This window comes from Eutrigla gurnardus (genome assembly GCF_963514095.1).
Source record: "Eutrigla gurnardus genome assembly, chromosome: 13".
Lineage (NCBI taxonomy): Eukaryota > Metazoa > Chordata > Actinopteri > Perciformes > Triglidae > Eutrigla > Eutrigla gurnardus.
Genome location: NC_139936.1, coordinates 17,429,316 through 17,450,951, shown reverse-complemented (window position 1 = coordinate 17,450,951; position 21,636 = coordinate 17,429,316). Strand labels below are relative to the sequence as shown.

At 41.9% G+C, this 21,636-nt stretch overlaps 2 protein-coding genes across 5 annotated transcripts in view; both read left to right on the top strand.

Annotated features, from left to right (window-relative positions):
* LOC311023447 (ral guanine nucleotide dissociation stimulator-like) overlaps positions 1-11,829 on the top strand; it is a 45,575-nt gene extending 33,746 nt beyond the window's left edge. For all 4 annotated transcript variants that reach the window (XM_084025283.1, XM_084025282.1, XM_084025281.1 and 1 more), the window contains exons 5-18: positions 181-305; positions 936-1,151; positions 1,265-1,368; positions 1,467-1,551; positions 3,539-3,616; positions 4,354-4,440; positions 4,527-4,559; positions 4,675-4,796; positions 5,228-5,323; positions 5,419-5,632; positions 5,828-5,902; positions 6,200-6,466; positions 6,567-6,681; positions 6,809-11,829. In XM_084025283.1, the coding sequence (XP_083881409.1) occupies positions 181-305; positions 936-1,151; positions 1,265-1,368; positions 1,467-1,551; positions 3,539-3,616; positions 4,354-4,440; positions 4,527-4,559; positions 4,675-4,796; positions 5,228-5,323; positions 5,419-5,632; positions 5,828-5,902; positions 6,200-6,466; positions 6,567-6,681; positions 6,809-6,984 (1,793 nt within the window). In that variant the 3' untranslated portion in view covers positions 6,985-11,829. The remainder of the gene's footprint in view (positions 1-180; positions 306-935; positions 1,152-1,264; positions 1,369-1,466; positions 1,552-3,538; positions 3,617-4,353; positions 4,441-4,526; positions 4,560-4,674; positions 4,797-5,227; positions 5,324-5,418; positions 5,633-5,827; positions 5,903-6,199; positions 6,467-6,566; positions 6,682-6,808) is intronic.
* Positions 11,830-12,577: 748 nt separating this feature from the next.
* Positions 12,578-17,707, top strand: smarcb1a (SWI/SNF related BAF chromatin remodeling complex subunit B1a). The gene is made up of 9 exons (XM_084025860.1): positions 12,578-12,710; positions 13,904-14,015; positions 14,350-14,479; positions 14,783-14,920; positions 15,320-15,447; positions 15,542-15,708; positions 15,813-16,003; positions 16,698-16,829; positions 17,251-17,707. The coding sequence occupies exons 1-9, from the start codon at positions 12,627-12,629 to the stop codon at positions 17,288-17,290; spliced, it is 1,122 nt and encodes a 373-aa protein (XP_083881986.1). The 5' UTR covers positions 12,578-12,626; the 3' UTR covers positions 17,291-17,707.
* The last annotated feature ends 3,929 nt before the right edge of the window (positions 17,708-21,636 follow it).

Sequence of the window (21,636 nt, the reverse complement as noted above, 5' to 3'; positions counted from 1 at the left end):
AGTTTGGTTGTACGAGTGATAAGGACTCGCACATCAGCACTGAGGGAAATATTCAGATCCTGTGGGGAGAAAACAACCATGGAGGCCAAAGAAAGGACAAGGGAGTGCAGGATGTGTCTCTGCGTTGAGCTCAGGTTGAGGCAGCGTTGTGAAGATGATGTTGTTTTTCCACCTCTTCAGGGGAACACATCGGCTGCCCTTTTGCCACGCAGGAAGAGAGCGGCTTCGAGGACGAGCTTCCTGCTTTCAGCTTCCTGTCGTTTGACCCCATCATGGTGGCGGAGCAGTTCACCCTCATGGACGCGGTGAGCATGTTTCCCCTTTTCACTCACCAACTGTCTCTTTTAACTTCCCTCCACTTCCACAGTCAACAAGTCTCCCAGATAGTTTGACATTCAAACCAATACATTGATTTTAACAACTCGTGAATTTGTTTGATTATCAATTTTATTAATTTAATATGTTTATAATTTAGTCTATAAAACATCAGAAAATGATGTCAAACTTAAAGATATTCAGTTTACACATTAAACAAAGAAAAGCAGAACATTGGAGAAGTTTTGCTTTAAAAAAAATACTCCATAATCGATTCATCCTCTCACCATAACTGTACACAGCAATAAGACATGAATCATCGGTGAGTTGATTATGTCGAACAACAGAGAAAATGTATGTCTGTGATTCATTGTTGACATTCTTTCAGGTGTTAGAGGAACAATAAACCGATGATGTCAGGTTTTCAAACCACAGTTCTCCTGTAATTAGAGCTGCTGATCATAGAAACAAAATCCTAAAAATGGAGTAGAAGGGAGATTCCTGTTTGAAAGTAACCAGCCTCTGCTTGAAACCACATATGCAGAATAACAGGTTCGGTCCTTAAAGTAAAGTATTTGAACATCTCAGTCTTACTGTGTTGCTAATGTCTCTCTGTCCAGGATCTGTTTAAGAAGGTGGTGCCCTACCACTGCCTGGGGGGGATCTGGTCTCAGCGGGACAAGAAGGGGAAGGAGCACCTGGCCCCCACCATCAGAGCCACTGTGGCCCAGTTCAACTCCGTCACCAACTGTGTCATCACCACCTGCCTGAGCAACCCGACGCTGAAGCCCAACCAGAGAGCCCGGCTGGTGGAGAGGTGGATCGACGTGGCTCGGGTAAGTTTAGCTGCTTCAAAATGATCGACAGGGATGTTTTCCATCTTTTCAGGTCTCCTGGTAGCTTAGTAGTGTTGCTGTTCGTGTTTCTGACTGGATGATGTTGTGTTCAGGAGTGTCGGATCCTGAAGAACTTCTCCTCGTTGCGAGCCATCCTCTCTGCCCTTCAGTGCAACGCCATCCACCGTCTGAAGAGGACCTGGGAGGAAGTGTCACGGTGAGGTTTCCACGCGCAGGTCGAATGCTGTTGGAGACGGCGCCGGCCTTCTTCGTTTGCTTTGTTTTTCGTGCTCTGACCTCTGCGTCTGTCCACAGGGAGAGTTTCCGCACCTTCCGCGAGCTGTCGGAGATCTTCTCAGACGACAACAACTACTCCCTTAGCCGGGAGCTGCTGGTGAAGGCAAGTCAGCGGCTTCTCGAGAGAACACACAGAAACAAGCAGTACATGTGTCCTCTTAAATAATGACTTTAAATATCGAAAAATGATCAAACCATAGAAACCAAACAGGAGTAGAGAGATGGTTCCCATTCAAACCAGCGTAGCAGGATGGTCAGAGCGGTGGGTGTTTGTATGTGTACCGTTGTAGCGGGTTACGTTGTAACGATCAGAGCTGTAGCAGCCGCACCGACAACAGAACATAATACTCACGATGATGAGATAAAGGAGCTGCAGGAAACCAAATGACAGGGAGAGAGGTGAAAACTAATGAGACAAACCAATCAATCCATCAATCTGTGTGAGTTACGTAACACCTTTGCGTGGCAGCCGAACAGAAAGCAGCAGGATGTTTGACTCGGTGACCGTCTGTTTCATAACCGCTGCAGAGGAACATCCTGCTGGATCACAGTGTCTTTATGTCACTCGCCATGTCCTGTGGCTCTGTGCTGCTGACGCATTACTGTCATCATTTATCTGATCTGTGGCGTTTAATGCAGAGAGGCGTTAACACCTTCTGATGCGCTCAGTACAAGCACAGCAGGAGCTGAGAAACCTGACTGGACTACATCTGCCATGTTCTGCTGCTGTCAAGATTAGAATGATGAAAATGTCCAGTTTTCAGTTGAATTCAATTTACATTGAAATTCTCCGTTCTTCAGTCCACTGTGCATTTTTAAAAAGTCTCCTCAAACAGCTGGTTACAGTCGTTTTGTCTATCAAACAAACCTGATTTCAGTTCAGTGCTGATGAAGTAACAACAGTGAGGCTCATTCATGTGTTTTTGTTCTTGTTTTTTGTGGTGAACATGAGATTTGTCCTCTGAGGGAACCCCAGCTGACGTCAAGACGTCAGCTGGGGTTCCCTCAGAGGACCTTTAGCAGGTGTCATTAACAGCGTAGATATGATGCCTGCGTAAGGAAACACCCCGGGGTGTCGCCTTTATCTGCTCAGGCCAGGCTGCGTTCACTCGACTCGGTCAGCTCAAGTTACAGAAGGCCTCTCTGAGTGTTACGTCACCCTAAGGAATGTGACCGGGAGGTGAATTTACCCCCACTTCCCAAATTCAGCAGCAAGGAGAAAAACAGTTAGCATGAAAATATGGTAGCATTCATGTTCTTGCTCTGTAAATTACTTTTTACACATCTGGAAACTAAACTAATTAACTGAAAAAAAACATGGAGTTTTAGGGTCAAAATAAGTATTTAAGAAGTGAAAAAAACATTAAAAACATCTGGTTAAATGTATGCACAAACTCAACATCCCGGCCGAATAGCACAAACAATAGGAAGACCAGACCCGGTGTGTTATGAATTTATTTAATTTAATTTTGAGGTCAAAGTCCCGCATTTCTAGGATTAAATGGGCTCTCAATTTTACACATGAAGATCAGTTTACTGGTCGTGTTTAGTTGTGTTGTACGATATACTGATCCTCGAAAAGTATTGCGACACCCTGCAGTTAAAAACGGCACGATGCACGTTTTATTAGTAGTGGTACTCACGGTATGACGGTGTTGTAATCCACCTAAGAGCAAGTGTTAAAATATGATGTGTTACATTCTCTTTACAAACACCACTTCAACTCAACACAGAGCTTTCTACAGTTACTGTGGTGTCTTCCTGTTTTTTAGCAACTTCTCACATAACTTCATCTGAATTTATTATAATTTCGTGTGTTTTTGTTTTGGAAACCTCTCTCCATCTTCTGTGCTGCAGTACCCCTCTCCACCTGAGCTATAACTGATGTGCTGGCAGGGGCGCTGTTTTACAACAAAAAGTCTCATTAAACATGGTTTAATGTGTGATATCTGGCTGAAAAATATAAAACTATCAAATAAATTACATTAACTCAAGTAAAGGGGACATCAAATGACTGGATACTGTGTATATTTTTAATTAATAATTTTTGCGTTTAACCTTGACATACTCTGTTTGTTTGTATTCTGCAGGAGGGCACCTCCAAGTTTGCCACTTTGGAAATCAATCCCAAACGAGCTCAGAGGAGACACCAGCAGCAGAGAGACCTGGTGAGTCCACAGACTGAAAGATGATGCTTCTGTCATCTCCGACGCTGAACAGTGAGCTCCATCAATGCCAACAGCCTCCTCTGGTGGCGAGTCAAGTCACTGCCGTTTGTTCTCATTTCTCTATTCCGTGCGTCGTTGTCTCCTCCGTCCTCCTACCCGTAACCTGGAAATAGATCTCGGCTCGTGTTTCAATTCTTATAATGCATCTGGAGGAGCTATGAGCGAGGACGAACCTTTGTCTTTTCAGCACCCGTGACGTATGAGAGGCATCACACGCAGCTGCCGGGAATCATATTTAATTGATGACGCTTTAAAACGTCAAAGATGTCTCATTCTGTTAAATGCGTAATCCCTCCATCTGTCTCTTCGTTGCTTCACATCTCAGATGGGAGAGACCCAGTGTGCTTTTCATTATATTCTTATATATATATATAGACGTTATATATTTGAAGTGTGTGCACTACAAATTATTGTATGAAAAGTACTATACTGTAAAAAAAAATACTGTAAAAAGACTATTATTTTCAATCATGTAAACATGAATAAGAAAAAGTATTAAAGCTGCATCAGGCTAGTTTGTTAGGTTAAAAAAAATATGCAGCTGGTATCAGGACACATTCTGAGTCTTTAATTTGTATCATTCCCACCCTGAAGAGAATGCTTTATTTTTTCAGCACCTCTACATTAAGGAGGTGTTTTGTTGCCTCCATGTTTATTCTTTTTACCTCTGTGATCAGGGAGTGATGCAGGGGACTATTCCCTACCTGGGGACCTTCCTGACAGACCTGGTGATGATGGACACTGCCATGAAGGATTACACTGAGGTCAGACACCTCACATGAGATTTAGCTGTGATACATTTAAGTTTGTTTGTTTTTTACCATCACTTTGTCATGTTTTTTATCTCCAGGGTGGTCTGATCAACTTTGAGAAAAGAAGAAAGGTGAGTTTCATGTTCATGTTCTGTCGTAATGAAATGCCTGAATAGATAATTAAGCATATATAACGATCAACCCCCTTTTCACAAATAGTTTTTCTGCTCTGCTCTTTGCTCGCAGGAGTTTGAGGTGATCGCACAAATCAAACTGCTCCAGTTGGCCTCCAACAACTACAGTTTCACTCAGGACAGTCACTTCAGGGAGTGGTTCGCAGGCGTGGAGAAGCTCAGCGAGGCAGAGAGGTTTGTCTCCCTGCGTCTCAACAATGTGTTTCCTGTATCAGCAGAAAGTATTATTTTACTGTTTCTCAGTAATGTGGAGTGCACAGAAAGGAAAAGCAGTCTGACAGAGTATCGTAGTGAAGTCACAATTTTGGTATTGTGAATCACACTGAATCTCTGTGAGGTGTTGAAATAAAAAAATAAATAGAAATGATGATAACACTAAGGGAAAGAAGTTGAATTCACACTGCGAGTATCTGAAACAAAACAAACAAAACAAAAGTATATAAGTAACGCTGCACCAGGTAAAAGTAAACAGCTGCTAACAAGAAAAATAACCCCTCCCTGCTGATTTCTCCACATTGAATTGTTCTGTTGACTGACGTTTCAGTGTAGGATGTCTGGGTCTCGCCCATTCAGATTAACACTGTCACCACTTCCTGTTTCTGCAGCTACAATCTGTCCTGTGAGATCGAGCCGCTGTCAGAGTCGGCCAGCAACACGCTCAGGGCCAAGAAGAACGGAGGCATCATGAAGCGCTGGAGCGAGTAAGTGACTGACTAATTGGTGTCCACTGAAATAATTATGTCTCTGGTGTCACGACTGTTTAAAACTCTTCCTCCTGTTATTTTTTCGCATCCAGCCGCCAATTGACGGAGGCCGGCTGCAGCAGCGCTCCGAGCTCCCATTCCAAGTCCTTCGACCACTCACACTACAGACCGTACCAAGGAGGCGGGGGAGGCGGGGGGGACAGCGGCGACGCTCTCAGTGTCACCTCCGTCAGCTCCAGTGGCTCAGACCTGGAGGACGTGAACGCCAGCTTCCTGTCCGATTCTCCAGAGGGACACGAGAGAAAGGTGAGTAACCTTTATTCTCGTAACCAAGTACATTTACTCAAGTACTGTACTTATGTGCTAATTTGAGTCACTTTACTTGAGTATTTTCTTCTCTTGCCACTTTCTACTTCTACACCTACTTCATTCATCTGAAATCTTACTTCACAATATAAGATTTTTGCACATAAAACTCATTCTATCTCCCGTTTTCTCTAGACGTCGACTCCTTCAGTGAAACTCACCGTCTCTGCTTTAGGGAGAGAAGCTCCGGCAGCAGATACAACGTCAACGGTAACAAGCTTTAGTTTTTCCATTTGTGTTTTTATCCTTTCAACTTACTCTGGCATATTTATCGATGTCAGAATTACAACATATTAACAATGTAACTATAGTTAAATATCTCAATAATACATCTTTTTTTATTCTTCTGTTTACAATTATAAGAAAAAACAAAACATGGTTCCACAGTCCAAAAATCAAGAAATAAAGAAAGAATTAAAGAAAGAAAAGGTACCAGATTTAGATGACTAGTCAGCCTCCCATCCAGCGATGTTTTGTCCTCACCGCCTCCTCTGCTGTCCCGCTCAGTTCTGGGAGTGCACGTCCCTGTCGTCTCTGGACACCTCCGGGACGGGGTCCAGCTCCGGTTCGGCCTCGGGCTCCAGCAGCGCCTCCTCCTCCTCCGTCTCATCCTCCACCCCGCTGTCCGCCTCGCGCTCCCACAAGCGCTCGGTGTCGGCGGTGTCGAACTACTCGACTTTGTCGCTGCCGCTGTACAACCAGCAGGTGGACGACTGCTGCATCATCAGGGTCAGCCTGGACGTGGAGAACGGCAACATGTACAAGAGCATCCTGGTGAGTGAAATAACAATCGGACTGATATCGTGTTCTGCATGAGCATCACTGAAATATAGCGTGTAGGTCTTATCAAGAAGAGATTGTCGCTTTCATTCAGGTGACAAGTCAGGACAAAACTCCAGCCGTGATCAGGAAGGCGATGATCAAACACAACCTGGAGCGCGAGAAGACCGATGAATATGAGCTGATGCAGAAAATCTCTGAGGACAAAGGTAAAAGTATAAAAAGACATTTCTTTATAAGTCCGACTGAATCATTATGTTCTTTAGATTCATTGATTAATTCCTCTTCAACACTACGGATTGTTACTTGACTGTCTCTACTTGTCTCGTCCTGCAGAGCTCCGGATCCCGGACAACGCCAACGTTTTCTACGCCATGAACTCCACTGCCAACTACGACTTCGTGCTGAAGAAGCGCGGCCTCGTGCGGCCGATGCGCCCGAAGAACGTGGCCAGTTCAACGCTGCCTCGCATGAAACAGAAGGGACTGAAAATTGCGAAAGGGATTTTCTGAGGAGAAAGGCGCCACTTCCTGCCTCCCCTCCAACCCCCCTTTTGACCCTCTCAAGTCTCCTTGCTCCTCAGAAGAAACATTTGTGTTCAGGTCTGTTGGAGGCAAACTAACCCGTGTCTGAGTTTTGGTTTGGACTAAGACGCCAGAGGAGACGTGATTGATGACCAACTTTCTGTGGGCGAGCAGAAAGCCGAGGAGCACCTTAGCACTTAGGAGCCGCTGTTGGACCCTCCGAGGACTTTGACGGGCCGAATGTGTCCCAGGAAACGTCCAAGAGGAAGCCGTTTCCGTGGAAGTTCACTACAAAAAAAGGGTTTGTGGGAAAGAAACGGGTTGGCGTCGGGCACCGCCGCTCGCTGCTCGGCAGCTGCACCCGTCGAACCCTCCGGCAGCCTCCGCTCGACACGACTGCGTCGGCCCGCGGAGAAGCAGATCCATTTCATTCCCTGGTCCCTTACTTTTTGTTTACAACTGTTTACATCATAATGTCCCACGGCCAGCTCTTTTTTGTTCAAGCCTCTTTGCACCTTTGAAAAAAAAAACTGATTTTTAAAATCCCTCGGCAGCCTTGATCCCTGTCCTTCAGACATCACTTCCTGGCGTGGAGTGTACATACACGGACGATACGAAGGTGTGTGCAACAGCTTCGAATGTGTTTCTATTTTTTCAGGGAACTTTTCTCGTGAGTTTACCGCCGCCTTCGTCGCCCACCCTCCTCCTCCTCGCTCCCCGGGGGTTCCTGATGTCGACAGTCTGTGGACGCTCAGACTCGTCTCAGTGTTTAAACACCGGCAACGCGGAGGGATCCAAACTCATTTAAAGTCTGAACGCTGCCATGTAACGAAAAAAACAAAAAGGTGAAGTAGTCTGAAACGGAAGATCCAGTGGGCACAGCCATGAATCACACGCCACTCTTTTCTTTTTTTTATTAACGAATCGTAAACCACTATCGCGATGGATGCGGCGGTCCTGGACCGGGACACAAAACGCCAATGAGGGGAGAAAAAGTGAGCTGAAAACAAACTGAGTGTAAATATCAATTAACACCACCTGTGCAGTGTATTCTTTTGAAATTGACCACGAGATTTTGTTAATAGACGTGTCACGATATCAACATATTTTTTTTTTTCATTTTGCTTTGTACATTTGTTTGTGCATCTCTCTGCTCTGATATGGTGCTGCTAATTATCTTATCTCACTGCACCGCTTTGTCTCCTTCCTGACCGCTGGCCGCCATGTTGGAAGACGACAGAAACGTCGCTTTCAAAAAATTATATTTAGCCTTTCAATTAGTCGAGCATATGCAAGCCTATTTCTGTCAGGGAAAAAAAACAAATAGGCAAAAATAAAATGAAACTACTTATGAGATACAAAGTGTAAACTTTTACTCATAATTATAAATTGAATATGGACGATACTAGGAAACACTTTGTTAATGATTAGTCTTTTACCGTTTTCTCAATGAATTATTTAGTCAATAAAATGCCCAAAAACAGTGAAAGTGCCTGTTACATTTTATACAGTTTTTAAGTTAATGTCTTCAATTTCACAGTCAAAGATTATTAGTTTACTGTCTCATAAATCAGAATGCACAAACATTTTTACATGAACAATTCATCTATAAACAAAATATAAATAATAAATAATAGTATTTATATTTATTAATTATTAGTGTCATTCCTAGTTTTTCTTTTGATCTTTTTCTTGCATTAATGGCCTTCCAAACCTCTGTTTTACAAAAGTCAACTATGAAAGAAATCATATAAACTCAAATCAGATTTCTGCATACCATGTCCATTTTAAATTAATACAGTTTAACATTTTAACAGTTTTAATTAGTTGAAAAACTAATTTAAGTTCCATGTTCTGTGACCTGTTATTTCATGAATTTTCCTGACGTTTTAGACTTTTGGACGTTTCAGTATCGGTATCCAGATATTTAGGCAGGGTATCGTACCCAATGGTCACACTTTATGTATTGTGATAACACTGACTGCAATAGAGAAACTCTGGGATGCAAAAGGCAATTTATCAAAGAATAAATCATTTAATAATCGGGTTTCTGTCTGTCAGTGAGGATCTAAACTTTCTCACAAAAAAACAATATATATTTTCTGCAACAGCAAACTATAAAGCATGGGAAGAATAGAAACACTGTTTCAGTGGTTCTCCCAACATGGCGGCTCATCCTTCATGTCCATCAGTAACCACTTTCCAAATGTGCCATCGCAGGCTCGTGTGTTGCAGAATCACCCGACGAGTCCTGCTGATTTATCCTGCAGGACGTTGTCTTGTGGTGTCGGCTGTGATTTACGTGCCGGTGATGACAGCAGATTATTTTCTCTCTGGCTCTCTTTCTCTCTCTTTCTTTCTCTTTCTCTAACAGAAAGGGTGGAAAAAAGATTTTGATGATTTCCAGAAATGGAAAGGTTGTCAGATACGAGAAAAGCTCTTTAAATCGGGCTGTAATAACCCAGATGAACAACGGCGATGCTGCCAAAACTGCACACGAGGGAACATTCTCTTCTCTCACTCTCTTCTTTCTGTTTCTTTAAAGGGAAAATCCAACTGATAACATCATATCACTGTGTTTTTGGTGATCTGCTTTCCATTTTTTGGGTCCCTATTCCTTTTACTCCAGTGAAGACAAAGTTGAGGTATTTCTAACAGCTACAAAACTTCTGCTGCTAAGTGATCTGGCTTATTGACCGTTGGCTTATACCCAGTCCGCATTAGCACATATGCAGTATACACTGATAACAGCGGTGGCAGATTTCCTATCAAAAGTCTTCGTTATGAAACAATGGCCTCTAAAATTAGAAAAAAGTAGCTACTCATTGTAGATGTTGCTGCCTATAATAACAGCCGTCGCTAACTGATTTTGGCTGCTTTTAATATCTTCATCTGATGTGATGAGTTGAGGTTCAAGGCAAAAATACAACATCCAAGTACAAAGACGTGGAAATAAAAACACAGCTCGTATTGAATTATTGGTTCTCCTATTATAAGTATGATGAGGAAAACGCGAAACCTGTAATCACACAAACGCTATTAGCTTGTTGGCCCTGAAAGAAACACTCTTAATACTGAGGACTGAAAGGTTTTAAGATAGTTAGAGCACATGAACATGTTGCACAGCATCCTGGGAAATGTAGGAAATCACCAATTAAGGGAAAGTGGGTTCACCAAAAACACTTCATGACCCGATATCTAAGGTTGGATTTTTCCTGAGTTGTTCATATCGCCGCAGCAATGACTACATTCGCCTGGATTGCACTGCGACCATGTGTTGCCTTTTTCGTGTTATTTTTACCTGCATGAAGTTCATAATTCTCTTAACGATCAAATGAATGAAGCGCCCCCCAATAAAAAAGAAAAGAAAAACTGCGAAAGCAATATGGTGACGAGCGGCAGGAGGCACGTCGTCCGGCTGTCGTGGATGTTGTTCGTGAAATCCTTAGCTGTTGAACACTGTGACCTTTGACCCTTTCACTCTGCCATGTCGAGCACTGTGAACTTAAAAAAGGGAAAGTCTCGTTCCCCTCAACGGTGTCGTAATGAACGTCCGCCCTTCGCTCATCTAGTTGGCGAGCAGCGAAGACGGCTTAAACCCTCCATGTGCCAAAAATAACAAGGAAAGAGAGAAAATGGTTGAACAGATGAGTCCTCTTGCCTTTCACAGTGAGAGAAAAAAAAACGTTTGTATGTTTACTGTTGTTGCATTTTTCTGGAAATCGAAAAAAAAAAGGGTGAGAACACTATAATGTTAGGACCCGTTTCCCTGTGGAGAATTAGACTGTCGTCCAAGAAACTTGAAGTGAAGACCTTGCAGATGAAGCTGTTGTAGAAACCCCCACTTTCATGAATTTACCTTCCTTTGTTGTCTTTCAGGATCAAACAGCTGCTAAATTAGCAACCAGCAACTTTTAACAATAAAGCAGGTTTTTATTCCGACCAAACTCTCTGCGTTCAATGAAAACAAACGTAGCAGCAAATTTCTTGTTGAGTTATATGAAGAAAACAAAAAACCTTGCTCACTTTCTTAGCATTTTGGTCCCAAGATATTGTAAATAAAGTAAATAAATGGTTGTGTCATGAGTTTTTGATCTTGACACATCACATCAAGAAGTCTTTATAGTGTGTAATACTTTGTTAAAATGAATGAATCTATTGAATATTACTGAGTATATTTCCTCCCGCTGGAGCTCAACATTTAACACCAGACGTTGAGTAATATTTGCTTTCTTCGTGTATGAAAACCACTTTAATTACGGTGAAAACCCAAGAGTGCAAAACGTTCTATTCATGGTGCGTTCGAGTTCCTCCTTTCTTTCAGTGCACCATAGAAATCAATTTTAAAAAAGTGTTTTGCTACTTGATCGCAAATTGATTATACTATCTGACTTATCTCATTCCAAATACATCTTTAAAATATGTAGCCTAGGTTATTTTTAAGACTCAGGAATGTCCAAAAATTGCTGGTTGCTTTTCCAAACATACCTTGAACGCAGCATGAGCTCCTTTTCTGCGTTTGGTTGGAACAAACATACATATCATCAGGCGTTGAATAAAACAGAAGAGCTCATCTGTTTCAGTGATATCTTGTTTTCCCAACACAGCGACATGTTTCTGCAGCAGCTACGTCTCGACTTTAAATTGTGTGAACGTAAACATTGTGCACATGAGTGGAACTTTAAATGAGCGTTTCTGTGCTGACGAGGTTTATGTTGGACTGGTTAATGTGTGTCGTCGTATCCCGTGTTGACAATGACGTACCTTTTTTGTGATTTGACCTGATTTTGTGCAAATTTGAACAAAAAGGCTGCGTTTACAAGAAAAAAACAACCTACAAACTGGGAACCAGCTGGCATGGTGGTGTGTGTGTGTGTGTGTGTGTGTGTGTGTGTGTGTGTGTGTGTGTGTGTGTGTGTGTGTGTGTGTGAGTGAGTGTGTGTGAGTGTGCGTGTGTTTACCTTAATTTCTTGTTTCGTTTTGTTCCCCTGAACTGTGCTTGGGTGCCATTTTCCATTTTAACAAAAAGAATTTCAGAACTTTTTCTAACTGCTGACTCTTTTCTTTGTTTTACTTTTCCTATGTTTCCCAAGAACACAAACACCTGTGTAGAATAAAAAAAACTGTCCTTGATTATGTGTTTATTTATTGATTTGTATATAGAGATTTTGTTTTGCATTGTACATTCCCTCCTTTCTTGGTTATAGATTAATATATTCATGTATATACAAATAAACATTAAGTTTATAAAAGTAAATAGATTCCTTTCTCTTTATTATTGTGTATTTTATGTAAGATTGAGCAAATAAATTTCATCTTGTGTGTGTGGATAGATAGATAATTCGTATTTAGAGTATTTACTGTCTGACTGATTCTGATTATTTTACAGTACAAATTATTGATATTAATTTTTAAAATATCCAATGCCAATTCAATTATAGATTATATTAACAATATGCAAGTAAATTACTTAATTCGATCTATCGATAGGCAGACAGGTTTATCATTCTGGATTAATTTGTTGATTGACAAGAGTAGCGGTGTGCTGGATTGATAACGTCATCTCTCAGCGACCTCGCTTGTTATTTGCGCCTGCGCAGTAGCAAAAAGCTTTGTTGTTTCATTTCAGTATGGCGCTTAGCAAAACGTTTGGACAAAAACCGGTTAAATTCCAGCTCGAGGAGGATGGAGACTTTTACATGATTGGATCGGAGGTAAGTATTTCACTTATACGCTACTTCTATGATGTACTTAGTTGGCAGTAAAGTGTTGTTAAATATGACAGCCAGTCCGCTAGCAGCTAGCTAGCCAGCTAACGATGCAGGACAACGCACTCAAAGACTCATTCATTTTTGGGGGGGTTATTAAAATTGTTACTGAGACCATTCGCGAAGATAATACGCAATAATCTGTGTGCTGATTTAACGGAATAAAATTAGATCTGAAAACGTTCCTCATTCTTCAGAGGTTCATCCAGTTTTCTTCACTGAGCTAGCTACCGTGAAACTAGTATGCTATACTAGCTTGCTAACGGCGTTTAACCGGCGTTTAGCTGTTTTATTCAGCGTCATATAGGTTAAGATGATATACCCGTAGTGAAGTCTCAGACTCGTACTTGTTGGCTAGATTTGTATCGTTTGTTTATTTATTTATTGTTGTGATTTTCTAGTATTTCTTATCTGACTCATACTCATTGTACCAAACATGCTAGCTGTAACGTTGGATGTACCGCTTCCACAATAAACCGGTGCATGTTATGTTAGACTCTAAGCCCTAATAGTTTTTACCTATATAGTCAGGCTTATAAATACTGTAGTGAACAGGTACACACACACACACACACATCACAGCTAAAATGTGTGACCTTATTGAGATAGTAGATAATAATAGACTACTATATATCATGCGCCATGTTTAGTAACACAAATAAAGCCAGTATGATACAAAGTTACATACAGTTCCCTCTATCACTAATAAATCCAGAACTAAAATCCAATGTCTTTAAGTGTTCATACAGGAGTTATTCACTTCAGTAAGGCAGCACAATGAAGGAAATGTCCAATGTACCACCTAGATTTATTATATTTAAATGTGATAATACATAAAAAAAAAAAATAAAAAAAAACATGTTGTAGGGGCTGACACTAACAATTATCATGAGTGATTTATTTGTAACTTATTTTCTTGATTAATAAATTATTTCCTTGGTCTATAACATTTCAGAAAATTCAACCATTGAACGAACCAATTTTTCGTAACCCAAGTTGACAAATTCTAATTATTAATGTTGTCCGACCAACAATCTAAAAAGAAAACCAGCAAAAAGATAACTGTAACTTTTCTGAAGTGTTTGCCTTTGTGGTTCTTGATTCTCGTTTTGTTTCTGTGTCTGTCCGTGTGTATTTAGGTAGGAAACTACCTCCGTATGTTCAGAGGCTCCCTTTATAAAAGATACCCATCATTATGGAGAAAACTGGCATCAGTGGAAGAACGGAAGAAAATAGTAGAATCATCACACGGTTAGTAGAGTGCAGTCTTAACACATCCACATCAATATGCGGCTGCTTTACTTAGACTATAGATTCTGTTAACTACAGTTATTGAATCAGAATCATTTAAGAAACACCTGGCAATCAATAATATGGAAAATAATTTTAAAATGTTTCGCTCAAAAAAGTAAAGCAGTTGATCTCCCGTAAATAGCAATTGAAGACAGAAAATAAACAGTACTTGTGTAATAGGGGAAACACAATTTGACACGATGGATATATTTTAAAATGCCGGCCAGCTCGTTCTCACATCCACAGTGTCGGTTCCTCTTTCCATGTTGACTTGGCTCTTCTTGTCACCAAGATCACGGCTACACTCAGCTGGCCACCAGTGTGACTCTGCTGAAGGCTTCAGAGGTCGAGGAGATCCTCGACGGAAATGATGAGAAGTACAAAGCTGTTTCCATCAGCACAGAGCCCCCCGCCTACCTCAGGTACCGCCATCGCAGTCACATCTGAAAACATGTTGCAGACCATAGCAACCAGCTGGAGGCCTTGAGTACGAGTTACAATAATCTAAACAGGAAAAGATAAAAGCATGAAGGACCTCCTCAAGATCAGGTCGAGAGGGAAAAGACCAGATCTTTGAGATTTTGTGTTTATTATAACGAAAATGATGCAATATGACCCCCTGTCTCTGTTGGGGAGATAAAAAATGTACTGCATGTCCACATTGAGGTAATATGAGATGGAATAAGACCATCTAATTTTGTATGATTTTCCTGTTTTGTCACCAGGGAGCAGAAGGCGAAGAGGAACAGTCAGTGGGTTCCAACGCTGCCCAACAGTTCTCACCACCTGGATGCGGTGCCCTGCTCGACCACTATCAACCGCAGCCGGCTGGGCCGCGACAAGAAGAGGACTTTCCCTCTGTGGTGAGCAACAGAATCCTGCACCAATCATTCCCTCACTTTTGATTCACTTCCAGAATACAAATAAACGGCACCAAAACCCACTTGGAAGTCGACTTCTTTTCAGGTGCCCTCGGTCCGGTTGTTTGGTCTCCTGCTGATCGATAGCTTTCAGCCGTATTGAACCACATTAAACCTTGAAATGCATCAGAATTTGATATACCTGAACCAAACATGTTGAATGTGAAAGCATCATTAAATATCTTTTGATTGCTACATCTCCACACGGACACAGAACACATATATTCATATTATGTTTCGTTCCCATTTGAGCAGACAAAGCTTCATTTGAGTGTGTCATTTTAGCTGTTGTCAGTAAATCAGTCAGTCAGCCTTTTGCCCTGCGTGTTTTGTCTTGTCCAGCTTTGACGACCACGATCCAGCAGTGATCCACGAGAACGCCACTCAGTCTGAAGTTCTGGTTCCGATCCGTCTGGACATGGAGATCGAGGGCCAGAAGCTCAGAGATGCTTTCACCTGGAACATGAATGGTACCGTTTCATCTTCACCTTCTCTCAGCTCGGATGTGGTTCAATACCATCGATCACTAAAAATGAAAACAATTCTCCTCCTTCAAATTTTCAGAGAAGCTGATGACACCTGAGATGTTCGCCGAGATTCTTTGCGACGACCTGGACCTCAACCCACTGGCCTTCGTCCCCGCCATCGCCTCCGCCATCCGACAGCAGATCGAGTCTTATCCAACAGACAGCATCCTGGAGGAGCAGACGGACCAGAGGGTCATCATCAAGGTGACGCTCTGCCACTAGATCAGATTAGATTAAAATGTTTTCATAACATCCGATACCCGGAGTCCTGCTTTGTCTCCAGGTGATGACGTGTTTGTCTGTTCCAGCTGAATATCCACGTTGGGAACATCTCCCTGGTGGACCAGTTTGAGTGGGATATGTCTGAGAGGGAGAACTCTCCAGAGAAGTTCGCCCTGAAGCTTTGCTCTGAGCTCGGTCTGGGCGGCGAGTTTGTCACCACCATCGCCTATAGCATCCGGGGTCAGCTGAGCTGGCACCAGAGGACGTACGCCTTCAGGTACTGTCTCATCAACACACAGGGAATCTGTGTGATGGAAAATGTGTTTGTGACCTGGATGGTACCCAGTAGCAGATCAAGTCTTATTTCCCCAACATCTCAATGGAATTTGATTTACCAGAAAATATTTTGTAAATGAGACCTCTGGGCAGGGGTGGAGGAAAAGATGCTCTGATGGTATGTTTGAGTTTCCCAGGATTTGAAGTAATAAAATATCTTAAAACTCAGACGGCAGCACTGACATCCATCAGTCGGACATCTAGTGTTTTGGTTCCTTTTTATTTTCCTCATTTCATCCTGACAATGATTGATGAGTTGCTGTGCGTTTTCATTACAAACCGCGAACAGCGCACAGAATGGAGCAAAAACACGACATCGCTTCTCGTGGTTATTTTCTATGTTTCCATTGAGTCAGGAATTTGGTTTTCTTTCATGATCCTGTCTTCATGTGAGATAAATGTTTGAGTTACATGACATAATAGTTTGTTATTGTAACAGAAACAATCTCTTTGAAGCTTCATGTATACATTTTATGTCTCAGAATTGACTGAAGCTTTGGGGGGAGAAGTTCCTCCATGTTTCGCTTTAATAGTCTAAATACTAATCTTTAGTCACAACTTGACCTTCGGCTGCAGACGTTCTTTTTTCAGCACTCGATGATGGTGTCTTTGTTCTTGTTGCTGGTGTTTTGCAGTGAGAACCCACTGCCGACGGTGGAGATAGCCATCAGAAACACAGGCGATGCCGACCAGTGGTGCCCCCTACTGGAGACCCTGACAGACGCAGAGATGGAGAAGAAGATCAGAGATCAGGACAGAAATACCAGGTAAGTGTCGGCTGGACGTCCTCCATGATGGAGACAGCTGCTTCCTTCCTGTCCAGCTCAGTCTTCGCATTGAGTCTTTTCACCACAGCCTGACTTTTTATCTGGTCAGAGAAAGGTTGATAAAATACACAATAATATACATTTGAGAGGCATTCTTCTTTTTATGTCAAGGAACTAATAATTGACTGATAGTAAATATTTCTAAAAAAATCTTCCAATTATTAGTTGATCAAGAGGAAAACTAAACATTCTAAGTCATTTTTCAAACTTTGAATATATAATACAATAATAATTACAGACATGTCACAGCCATAACAGACAGTTAGTCGGTGTTGTCTGTTTTATCTTAAGAGGAAGCTGCAGTAGATAGGTTTATCTCACTGCTTTTCAAATGTTGACGCTGTGTTTTTGTTCTCTACAGGCGAATGAGGCGACTGGCGAACACGGCACCTGCATGGTAGAAGCAGCAGCATCAGCGCCCCCTGCAGGAGCGGTGCTTGTCTTGATTGAGGTATGACCGCTGTCTGTCACAGTATCCCAACATCAGCAACAAAGATGTCCCTCCATTGCCCACTGGATATCTTTCTCTGCTCGACCAGGTTCTCAATCAACCGTTCACCGTGTTATTTTTTTATTTTATTATCAATGTTAATATGTTCAGTTTGGCAAAACCCGCCGGTAGAAAAACCTTCGTTTCCCTTCCGAGCCCTCGGAGTAGAGAAGCTGCTCTCTCACTTTGACCACTGACTCTCTTTACCTGACCACAGAGGGAGACCCAACACACAGCCAGTCTCAGATAATATATTGTTATGTTGTATTTGTTGTCTTTTTGTACATTTTAATAATTCTTACAAAATAAAAAAAAAATGAAAGCGCTTGATTTGCTGTCTTGTTATATTGTGCATCATTTAAAAAAAGTTATTTGCTGTGCCCCAATACAACTGATGGGTCCTTCAGGGCGCTGCATTTACAACTGTTGATGAAAGATCACACGGTCCCAGACGAACCAATAAACCTGCAGTTTGACCGTTTCTCAGCAGCCGTCTGTGGCTGACGGACTCTATCATTAACCTGGAATGTGCACAAGAGCTTCTGGCTACAAACATACGAGCATCATCAAAAAGAGACGGGACACATGTAAACCCACTAGTTTAGTAGGCCAGTAGGCATCCTAATTTAGGAATATAATTTTAAAAAATGCCGGCGACATAAAGGAGAAAACATAACTTACAAATGAGACATTTATCAACCTGCTTGTCACCAGACAAGAGTTTTACAAATCTCTACAGATGCAGCAGTGTTTGGTAAATGGGTTATAGTTTTATTAGAAAGTAAACAATATGCAGTTCATACAGTTTAATGTACAGTGTTACATATGAGTTATACAAAAATAATCAAAGACATGTATGTACAACAAACCTTTGCTGAGTTGTTTGTGTATAAATATGTTTAGCTGATTAACACTTGAGTTGTAGAAATGATTCAAACAACAACAACAACAAAGCCTGAATGATGAAAACTGTAATGACTCGTCAGCGTCCTGCACTGAAAAACGAACATTTGATGTAACAACAAAGTCTGAACTGAGCCTTCACATTTCAAGTGCTGCAACCAGTGACACAGCAGTTATCAACCTAGGGGTCGCAACCCACAAAGAGGTCGGAACATGAGTTAAGCAGGTCCATGAGATCCTTTAACTCTCCAGCAGGGGCGGAGGAACTCTTCAGTACCTTTTATTTAAAGAGTAACTAACCCCACAAAGCACTTGTTTCAGCTGATAATGAATGTTTCTGGGTATTAAGTACTGTTGTTGATGCATTCAGGTCAAATCTTGACATTTTAGTGCAAAGTATTTGAATTCTACATAATGTGCTTGAAGTATGCAGTGAAGTCGCTCTACTGGTTGAAACCCAACTATAGTGAAACGATTGACATAGTCGTCGTGACCTCACCCATTGGTTTGTGAACTACAGTTTTGAAGCCTTGAGTTGATGGTTTTTGGCCGTAGCCATCTTGGATTTTTTTTGCAGGAGCAACAGGTGGATCTGATCAGGCTACTGGTGTGAAGCTGTTAACAAAGTTGGCTTCATAAGTGTTAAACTCTTTTTTATGTTGTATATTAAAACATTAAAGTCTCTTCAGCCTGTGTTGACCAGAGACCTTAATTGAGGCATCTAGCCAAAAACACACTCGACTTGGAGACAAGGTAACAGGAAGTGCAAAAATGCTGACTCCTTTCCGGGCTTTAAGACTGCAGCACTCTGTTTTAATTTAATGTTGCTGTTGTCTTTCCTCTGAGCCAGGTGATGAATATGGAAGCAGCTTTGGTCACCAACGAACTGCCGGCCATCATGAACGGTAATTTAAATATCAGTACCGTCTGGCTACATGTTAGAACTAGTGAAGGGTAGCTCTTTGACTTTAATTAAGCCTGCTGATAACGCTAATTATTAGCATACACCCACGAGCTAATGCTAATCACTAGCATACACATAGCTAGCGCTAATGCTAATAAATAGCATTCACATATCACAGCCTTGCGTGTAAACGCAAATTCACTAATGTTTCTTAGAGTTTAAACTGTATTTAGGGCCACGGGGCAATCGCACCGAGCACTGGTCCCTACAGCTATAAGCTGAAGGGACCAGTGCTCGGGGCGAAGCCCCGAGCACTACTGCTATTCATAGGATTTTTTCCTACTTATTATTATTATTTTGCCTTTTCCGGACGAATTTCGAGTGCCTAAAACTTCTACAGCGATAAGAGTTGTAGGACAAGTGATATATCAAAGCGTGTGGTTCGATCGGGATCGGCGTGCTATTGCTTTTCTTAGCCGAACACAAATTTTTCGCGACGTAAGTCGCGAAAAACCAACGAAATTTTTCCCATTGAAATGAATGGGATGAGCGGAAAAAAAAAAGCAGAAAATGTCGTTTTTCAAACACCTGTTGCTCAGGCATACTTTCACCTAGAAACTCCATTTAAACTCTAAAACGTAGACACAAGTCTTGTGTCCTCGTGTGCCAATCCGCGTTTCAATAGGTCATATAGTTTCTGATCAATCACTGTTCAATGACCATGATTGTTTTGGGAGAAATCATGAGTTTATAATGGGTGTGTATTGCGCGGAACCTTCTGGGCTAGAGTGGATGACATCATCGCTTAGAGTGTGAGGGCTTCTCAGACTTTTTTCCTTTCCAAACTCCTCCCGGCCACAATCTTCACTCTACAGACGTGATATTTTCCAATTTTGTAGAGAAACTTGTCCTGTCTCTCACAATGTGCTCAAAATCTCTGTGAGATTTACACAATTTGAACTAGCAACCTCTAAGCGCGGCCAAGTCAGGTTTTCTCGTCATCCGCTCCAATGTTAATTTAGAAGCAGATTTTCAAAGAAACCTGATCTGAACAGCATTTCTAACTCGCCCTAGCGTCCACATTTCTGACACTAGGAAAAAATAAAAGTCATCAGTGTCTTCAGCCGAGTCTTGTGGCGCTAACGGTGCGAAAATTTTGGCGATAGGAGTTTCGGTGTGAGCGTGGCATGCTTTTGTTCGGACCCATGCGCAGAGGGGGAATTGAGCGATAGAGAGAAGCGGAGAGACGCTCCAAAGCAGTCATACACACGCAGCAAGGGCCGTTGCCATGGTGACAGCACTGTGTGGCACTGATCTTCATAACTGACAGCAGGTGTGCTCTGATTGGAGGACAGGAATGTACTAAAACTACATTAGTAGTGGGATATGTAGTTTTTTTAGTCAAACCTCTTCAGCTCAGCCATACTTTCACCTAGAAACTCCATTTAAACTTTAAAATGGAGTACTCGGTAGTACTTGAGTGACAGCTGAGTTCAGTGACCTGTACCTAGTAGTTCTCAGTACTTGAGTCTCAGTACTACTCGCTAGTACTCGCTAGTACTCGCTAGTACTCGGTAGTACTCTGTAGTACTTGAGTGGCAGCTGAGTTCAGTGACATGTACTGGGAAAAAGTTGAGTGCGAAGCACTCAACTGTTTGCAAGTACATAGTACCTACTAGTTCTCAGTACTTGAGTCTCAGTAGTACTCGGTGGTACTTGGTAGTACTCGGTAGTACTTGAGTGACAGCTGAGTTCAGTGACATGTACTGGGAAACAGTTGAGTGCGAAGCAGTTGAGTGCGAAGCACTCAACTGTTTGACAATACATTGTACCTAGTAGTTCTCAGTACTTGAGACTCAGTAGTACTCGGTAGTACTTGGTAGTACTCGGTAGTACTTGAGTGACAGCTGAGTTCAGTGACATGTACTGGGAAACAGTTGAGTGCGAAGCACTCAACTGTTTGACAACTCATTGTACCTAGTAGTTCTCAGTACTTGAGACTCAGTAGTACTCGGTAGTACTTGGTAGTACTCGGTAGTACTTGAGTGACAGCTGAGTTCAGTGACATGTACTGGGAAACAGTTGAGTGCGAAGCACTCAACTGTTTGACAACTCATTGTACCTAGTAGTTCTCAGTACTTGAGACTCAGTAGTACTCGGTAGTACTTGGTAGTACTTGGTAGTACTCGCTAGTACTCGGTAGTACTTGAGTGACAGCTGAGTTCAGGGCATATTTTCACCTAGAAACTCCATTTAAACTTTAAAATGGAGACACGAGTGGTGTGCTCTGATTGGTGGACAGGAATGTACTAAAAACTACATTTAGTAATGGGAAATGTAGTTTTTTTAGTCAAACGTCTTCTGCTCGTCCATACTTTCACCTAGAAACTCCGTTTAAACTTTAAAATGGAGACACGAGTGGTGTGCTCTGATTGGTGGACAGGAATGTA

What these genes read in the sequence shown, in the direction of transcription:
- smarcb1a (XM_084025860.1), top strand. Translation starts at nt 12,627, where the DNA reads ATGGCGCTTAGCAAAACGTTTGGACAAAAACCGGTTAAATTCCAGCTC. An exon ending in AATAGTAGAATCATCACACG is followed by an intron (nt 14,016 to 14,349) that starts GTTAGTAGAGTG and finishes CTTGTCACCAAG; the next exon opens with ATCACGGCTACACTCAGCTG. An exon ending in CAGAGGACGTACGCCTTCAG is followed by an intron (nt 16,004 to 16,697) that starts GTACTGTCTCAT and finishes GGTGTTTTGCAG; the next exon opens with TGAGAACCCACTGCCGACGG.